Source organism: Tupaia chinensis, unplaced genomic scaffold (assembly GCF_000334495.1).
Source record: "Tupaia chinensis unplaced genomic scaffold, TupChi_1.0 Scaffold139484_1, whole genome shotgun sequence".
Lineage (NCBI taxonomy): Eukaryota > Metazoa > Chordata > Mammalia > Scandentia > Tupaiidae > Tupaia > Tupaia belangeri.
The window spans coordinates 852228-860321 of NW_006199369.1; the positions used below are offsets into that span (position 1 = coordinate 852228).

At 39.0% G+C, this 8094-nt stretch overlaps 1 protein-coding gene across 1 annotated transcript in view; it reads left to right on the forward strand.

Moving 5' to 3' along the window:
- Window positions 1-8094, forward strand: part of ABCA13 (ATP binding cassette subfamily A member 13) — a 500786-nt gene that overhangs the window by 377380 nt on the left and 115312 nt on the right. Inside the window, 1 exon segment of the mRNA XM_014593022.1 lies at window positions 3615-3771. Coding sequence (XP_014448508.1) covers window positions 3615-3771 — 157 coding nt within the window.

Below are 8094 nucleotides of genomic sequence, written 5' to 3' on the forward strand. Positions count from 1 at the left end.
GGACTTCCAGTATCATATTAAAAAGTAGTGGAGAAAGTGGGCAGCCTTGTCTTGTTTCAGTTTACGTTAGCTATGGTTTTTTCATATGGCTTTTATTGTGTTAAAAAAAAAAAGTACCTGTGGGGCCAGCAGATGGCATAGTGGTTATGTCACTGGACTCCCACATAGCAGACTGAGGTTTGAGTCACTGACCTGGTGGGTTGAAAATCATGCCAGGCCTATGTGCAGACATGTCCAAGATCCCAGGAGGAAAATGGGGAAGGATTGATTGAAGCGTGGCCATCCCCCTGAGGGATTATTTCTCTCTTTCCTTCTGACTGTCTCTGTCTCTCTCCCCAGAAAGCACATGCTCCCTATGGCAAAAATTTATATATAAGAAAAATTTTTTCTATGCTGATTTTGGTAAGATTCTTAATCATGAAGGGATGTTTTATTTTATCAAATGCATTTTCTGTATCTATCGATAAGATCTTATGTTTTTTTTATCTTTCCTTCTGTTAATATGATGTATTACATTTATAGTTTTGCATATGTTGAACTACCCTTGCATCTCTGGAATAAAGCGTACTCGGGCATGGTGTAAAAATCTTTTTGATGTTAAGTTAGAGGGATTCAAAAGATATAAAAAGATAACTCAGACTGTCATCAGGGCCAGTTCCAGGGAAGGAGAGCCCAAGGGAGGCAAGTCAGTGCGACAGGGTGATGTCTTAGGAGGCCATGATGAACTCAGTGTTCAGAATCAGTTCTTTCTTCATGGGAACACATCCACATGCATAACTCAGAAACTGGTGTCCCCCCCCCATGATGAACTGTGAGACAATAAGAGACTCAGCTGAGGCTACGGTCTCCTATGCACCCCAACAATCTTGGGGTGAGGGTGACAGAGTAGGCTCAGTTCTCTTATCCCTATAAGGATCTGTAGGGACAAGGAGCCCACAACAACCTCAGATAGACTAGATCCCAAATGAACAGGAATCTAAAAACATGTTCAGACCTTAAACAGGGTCCTTTAGGGCTTTGGAATCTGAAGAAATAAGGGATAGAAATAGATTCACATGAGAGATAAAACAAAAATGCTCAGTGACAATTTTATTATTTTTTTTGCTCTATCTAGGACAATTTGATATTAAAGCTGTAAAGAGGAAAGGATTTGCATTAAAAAGAGAAAACTAACACCAAAAATATATGAAAGAGAGTCTGGCTTACACAAATAAACAAAACTCTAAGAACATATTTGGTGCATATTTGGTGCTACAAAGATTGTGAAGCTGAAGGTACAGGCTCTTGTTCAGTGTCTTGGAAAATTCATAGGTCATGAAAAAAAGGTCAGTTTCTTAAGGGTAAACCCTCCAGTAAATGTTAGAGCATTTATGAACAGCAGACCAATACTAACTCTAAATTCTTAGCTCCTAAAAATGATACTACATTTTAATAAAAGACTGGAGAGTATTAAAACCACTATCAGTTTTATAAAAATAATGTTTTAAAAGTCATTTTAACTTTCTCTTAAAAAAATAAAAATGAAACTGGAGCTGCTAATGTGTTCATTTGAACCAAGTATTTGAAAGGCATGGAAATGGAGTAGAAAAGTGGTAGACTAGTAAGTGGTTGAAGCCCACTTTCAAGCATTGTCCATTAATGTAGCAATGTGAGCTCACTGGTGGCATCATTTAGGACTAGGTCTTTGATCCCTATTTTTTAAAAAATAATGCTTTGATCTACTTGTCAAATATATAAGTACCCTTGCTCCATATGGAAACTTTATACATGAGTGACAAAGCAGATTCTTAGCAATCTCAAATAGAGCAGAGACTGGTATAAAGATGGTAATGACCGGGACCAGCAGTTAGCGTAATGGCTATGTCGCTGGACTCCCACGTAGTCGACCGCAGTTTGAGTCCTGGACCCAGTGGCTTAAACTTGCGCCAGGTGTGTGTACATGTGTGCCCAAGATCCTGAGAGGAGAATGGAGGAGAAGAGATTGTGGTGTGGCCATCCCCCTGGGAGGTGATTTCTTGCTTTCTGTCTCTCTGTCTCTCTCTTTCTGGTGAGTGCATGCTCCCTATAGCAAAAACCTGTCGCCCCCCCTAAAAAAAGATGGTAATTACCTTCTTCATACTGATTGGGGGTATCCATGCTTGATAGCTCTATAGTGAGACTACTGCGTTCTTTGATAGTGTCACAGGACATAGAGATACCGATCAAAGGAGGTAACAATCTTGCTTTGTGTTGTGTAGGTTAACCACATTGGAAACTCTGGGAGGTGCTGCTACTCAAACTTCCCTTCACCCCTACACTGCAAATTCAACAGAGAGCTGGCTGGATGCCAAGTTGTATAAGGAACAAAGAAAGACCTGCTCTTTCATAGGGAAGACTTAAGTAGGCCAAAATGGTTATCATTTGCTATTTAAAGGGCTGTCACATGGAAAAGAAAAGCCATTTGTCACATGTAGTTCTGGAATAGAGAGTTCAAGTCAGTGGTGTTAAATTAGAAAGATTTTTCATTCACTCTCAGAATGAACGTTACAACAATTACAGCTGCCCCAAAATGGGACTCATAAACTTCTACTACTGCTTATATTTCAGTTGCAAAAATACTTTCAGTACTATGATTTCATTTATTTCTCCAAGCAACCACATGAAAGAGGGTAGCACTTGGTTTTTGTCCCAGAAAAGACAGTAATGGAGAGAGAGTAGGTTCATGGTGAATGTGAGTTTATGTGGAAGATTGAGTCCTCTCTGTAGTATTTTATTTCAGTCAGAAACATTAATAATTTAAAATTACAAGAAGTCATGACTTAACTCTTTGGTAATTATTTTGATTTAATTAATTTCTTTTTTCTTTTTTTTTTTTTTACAGCAGCTACTTTTAGAACAATCACCTTAAAGCTCTTGTACTCTAAAATAATTGCCTTCATGACCAAAATATGAGGCATATTCCTGTTGAGTGAAGTCTCTGAAACAATATAGAATTTAGATTTATTGTATTTTTTGAAATATGATAATATATTTTTCAACCCAGGGATGCATTGCATTGTCATAGATTCATATGACCAGGGGAGTCTATGGAAATAGTAGCTGCCTGAGTGCCCAGCATCTCTCAGATCTGTGTGTAATTTTTATTGTAATTTTATCATCGTTTTCAGAACCATATTAAGGAGATCTCCGGCTTTTAGGAGGCACTGAAGTATCCTAAACTAAACCAATGAACTGCTATTAGAAAACAGCGACTCACTAGATGGCATAATGGTTATGTTGCTGGACTCCCACATAGTCGACCATGGTTCGAATTCCTGACCTGGCGGCTTAAAACTCACAGCAAGGGAGTGTCTATGTGTGCCCAAAATCCTGAGAGGAGAAGGGATTGTGGCATTGCCAGGAGGGCGATTTATTATTTTCTGTCTCTGTCACTGTCTGTTTCTCAGGTGAGTGCATGTACCCAGTAGCAAAAATCTCTATTAAAAAAAAAAAAAAAGAAAATGGCAATTTTTTTTTTTTTTTTTATGTATAAGGAATATGTGAGGGCCCACCCCCCCTCCCATCATGTCCACGTATGAGAGTCATTACATGAATAAATAGAACAGTAAAATAAACCTGATTGATTTAATTTTCAGATATGCCACACTTCCCTGGATGTATCTGATGTCCAGAATCTTCTCCAGTTCAGATGTGGCATTCATCTCCTACATCTCGTTGAACTTCATCTTCGGCCTTTGTACCATGCTCATGACCATCATGCCTCGGCTACTGGCCATCGTGTCCAAAGCTCAGGTCAGTGGACTGCTGCAGCCCCTCTCTAAAGGCACTCGTGAGGGACAGTGTTGATGCTTGCCTGTGTTGTTGCTTTTCCAACTGGAAGTTCACTCATATTTACTATCTTTAAACTTCAGAAAGAGAAATAGACTCTAATTAGCCAAAACATCTGCGCAGTGATAGGAGCCAAGCCCAGGAACCAGGTAGTGGTGCAGTTAGCAGAACTGTAACCACATGGGAAAGGGCCTGAGTTCATGTCCCTGGATCTCCCTGAGTATGACAAGTACCTATGTGTTCATGATGTATGCTGGCTGAGACTGGGGATGAATCACTGCATGAAAACCCTGTTGAGGGTTACCTTGTCTGTGTCTCTGTTTCTCTCTCTCTCTTTCCCCTTTTCCCTCTCTCTCTCATAGAAGAAATAATAAAAATAAACTTAAAAAACAAAAAGCCAGGTTGGTCCCGTAGCCTAGTGGTGAAGGAAGCAGATCTCACATGGCTGACTACGAGCAGAATTCCAGCCCTATGGTTTGAAAAGCACAGTAAATTCTTGTGCATGTGTGTCCCAAATCTCAATAGAATGAAGAAATGGGGTAGAAGAGATTGAGGCATGACCACACCCTACTAGGAGGTGGTTTCTCTTTCACTCTTACTCTGTCTTTCTCTGGTGAGTGCTCATCTTCTCTGGCAATTAGAAAGAAAGAAAGAAAGAGAGAAAGAAAGAAAGAAAGAGAGAAAGAAAGAAAGAAAGAGAGAAAGAAAGAAAGAAAGAGAGAAAGAAAGAAAGAAAGAGAGAAAGAAAGAAAGAAAGAGAGAAAGAAAGAAAGAAAGAGAGAAAGAAAGAAAGAAAGAGAGAAAGAAAGAAAGAAAGAAAGAAAGGAAGGAAGGAAGGAAAAATAGAGCCATGTCCTGACTTCAACGGTTGGCAAAACGATATCAGTTTCTGTTACTCTGTTAGGGAGAGCAGAGCCATGAAGGTGTTCATGGCCACATTAGCATCTTCATCATGACTATTTGGTGATGAGCCACTGATTAATGGTGGAAGAGTGAATTTGGTGACATGTGTCCCATCAATGTGTCACCATAGTTGGAATAAGACACTTCAAGATAAGGTGAGTCAGAGTGTCTGATCAAGCTGTCAGGCCATGGCATACTTGGAAGATGGTCTGGAAGGGAGCCTGTCTTCTCACCTGTGGTCCTTGGAGTAAGTTTAGTTTTGCTACTTTCTGAGTTTTGGAACAAATGGCAGCCCTGAATGTGCCCTCCTGATCAAGGAGCATTTCTCTCTGTGAGGTAAACACATTTTCTCCAGAGCCCATCTCTGCAGTAGGGCACCCCATTAGCAAGTTCGTATTTTGAGTGTCATCTGCAGCAGGTATTTGGGTCAAGTTGCACACTTTCTACTGACACATCTGGTTTATTCCCTGCCATGCTTCTCTCATTCTATTACTTCCCCAGCAAGACTTGCCTGGAACTTGACCTCTACTTAAATCCATTTTTCAGTCCCTCAGCCACCCCCATGCCCTCTGCAGGTATGGACTTTAGATTTTGCACTCTCCTCTGTCCTGCATAGTTCAGTGCTTTTCCTTCCTGCTTGCTTTTTCTCAGTTTTGATAGCACCTTTCTTTCCTAACTCCTGCTGTTTTCATGGACAGATTCCTTAGTAGTTCCCAGCATGACTCATGGGCTGAGAAAGTCAACATGGGAAAAGCAAGAGCTTCCTGTTGTAAAGCAAACATTATTCTCATCTCATGAGACAGGGATGAGCCTCCTCAGTTGGAGCAAGTTCACTTCTCCATGGTTGGACTTTCAGAGACTGTGTAGACTCTCCTCCAATCACGGCAGATAGCATTTTCTATTATTGTGCCTTGTGTTTGTCTAGACACAGTGAAGTGTACAAACATTTATTATGCATTCGCTGAGAGAAAAAATCTATTTCAGTGATTTTTGTAGATTTATTATCAACACTGATCTGTATTAATATGTCTGACCTTGTATAGAAAACTTGCAGAACTATGAATTGACTTTGGCTTGCATAGGAAATTGGATCAGCAAAGACTATACACTACTTGCCCTGTGAGAGGAGAAGGGATTGCAGAGTAGTCATCTCCCAAAGGGAGTTCTTTCTCACTTTCCCTCTCTCTCTCTCTTGTGAACACATGTACCCTGTAGCAAAATTTTAAAAAGGAAGAAGAAGAAAAAGAAAAGAAAAAAGTAAATTAATGGGCAATAGGGTGTTTGCAGAAAAATGCTTCTAAATCAACTGGTAATAAATAATGAATGTCATTTATTGCTTTTGCTGGGGTCTTTTCCTTTGCTCTTTACTTTGTTATTTTTCATTCAAGAAACTCAAAGATATTCAATTATTTATTTGAAGTGATATTAAATATTTGTTTATAAGCTATGAAACATTATGTCTTAATTGTAGAATTAATCAGAGAAACCAAGGAAAATTATCAATTCTCAGATTAGTCTTAAAATCTGATTTCACCAGTGCTAACCATTGACTGTGTATACAAATTATAGTGTTAATATAGCCATTTTTATTGTTACTAAATCACAGTTTACAGAACGATGAATTCTAGGTTCTAACACAAGATCTGAAACATTTCTCTCTCTCACTGGTGAGGCTCACTGTTAGGGTAAGGGAGATGCAGGTGGAGAAAAAACTCACAATTCCTAAATCATTTCTCTGTATACCGATCACATCCTTAATTACTGCATTTCCTGAATCAAACACTTAGGATTCCTTCTGTGAGTTTGTATAGCTATATCTCCCTCCTGTATGTATATTGCTCATTGTTGTTCGTACTCATATAAATACCATTGTGAATTCCTTAAAATCACAATCACCATTAGTATGTCATTTTCCTTGATTTTCAGTTCCTGTTAAAAGCTACAATATTTTGCTGTTTCTATATTATCACTAGTAATAAGAAAAATCCTTTCATATGGAAAGTTCATTGATCCAGGAACATAGTTTTATGAAAAATAGAATTAGTATGCCCCTTTAGTATCAGATAAAACCTTTTTTTTCCCTTTTTTTGAGAGATTATTTGCTATAGAGTGCTTAGAGAGAGAGAGAGAGACAAAGAGACAGAATGAAAGAAATCACCCCTCAGGGGGTAATGGCATACATTTCTTCTGACACAGAAGAATCTCACAGTCTGTTCTCCTTCATCCTTCTCTTGGGATTTTTGGGCATTCACACTCATGAGCCGGGTGTAAGTTTCAAGCTGCCAGGTCTGGGACTCAAACCATGTTCAACCACATCGGAGTTCAATACCTTAACCACAGTGCCACCTGTTGGCCTCATAACAAGATGAAACTTCTTATAAGGGCTTAGACGTACTGGGCCAGGTTTACCCCTTGGTGATAATTTCATCAAGAGAAAATCCCATTATCTTGTTTTCTAATGAAGAGAAGCCTAGCTGCAGGTGTGGGGAAGAAACATAAGGCTAAAGAATCTCACCATAAGGCGTGCACCTCCATACCCAGAGAGGCTAAAGAAACTCACAGAAGCAGAGCAGGGATTGGACTGTGCTAACTGGAGTCAAGATGTTTCCTGAATTCCATCAGATGTGTCTGTTGGAACACCCCTAGCAATTTCTACCCTTTGCTCTGCCTGCAGTGAGGGTCAAGGAAAGGACAAGTTGTAAGGTTCTGCCAAAGCCCCAAGGGACAGGTGGTATTTGCTCAGAGCATGTCCCCACATCTCACTCAGGGCCCCTCCATAAATATGTCCTTACACTTATTATCTTGAAACAAGTCTTGATTATGTGTAAAATAAAGACAATCACATATATTTAATATTCATTGTATGCTAAGAATGGACTAGTCAGTTTGCATGTTATTTATTTATATATGTTAACAAATTATTTATTTAATTTTATTATTATTATTATTTTAATTTGACCAGAGAGAGAAAGAGAGAGAAAGTGAGAAAACAAGTTTCCAGGTCTAGGACTCAAACCATAGTTGGCCATGAGGGAGTCCAGCACCTTAATCGCCATGCTATCTGCCAGCCTATATATATATATATATATATACACACACATACATAGATGTACACACACACACATATATTTATTTCATTCAGTCACTGTACATCTTTACAGCATGTAAAATTAGTTATCTCAGCATGAATACTATATATTAGCCCAGTCAAAGATATTACTAAACACATTATCATCAATATATAATTTTCCATTTTTTGTGACAGTAAAATGTTTTTTTTCTGTTGATTTCTTCCCACCTGTGCCCCACTACTCACCCTCTTCCCACACTGTCTCTAGTATCCACAGTTGCTTGCCCTGGTTTTATACCTCCTCACCTTTCCGT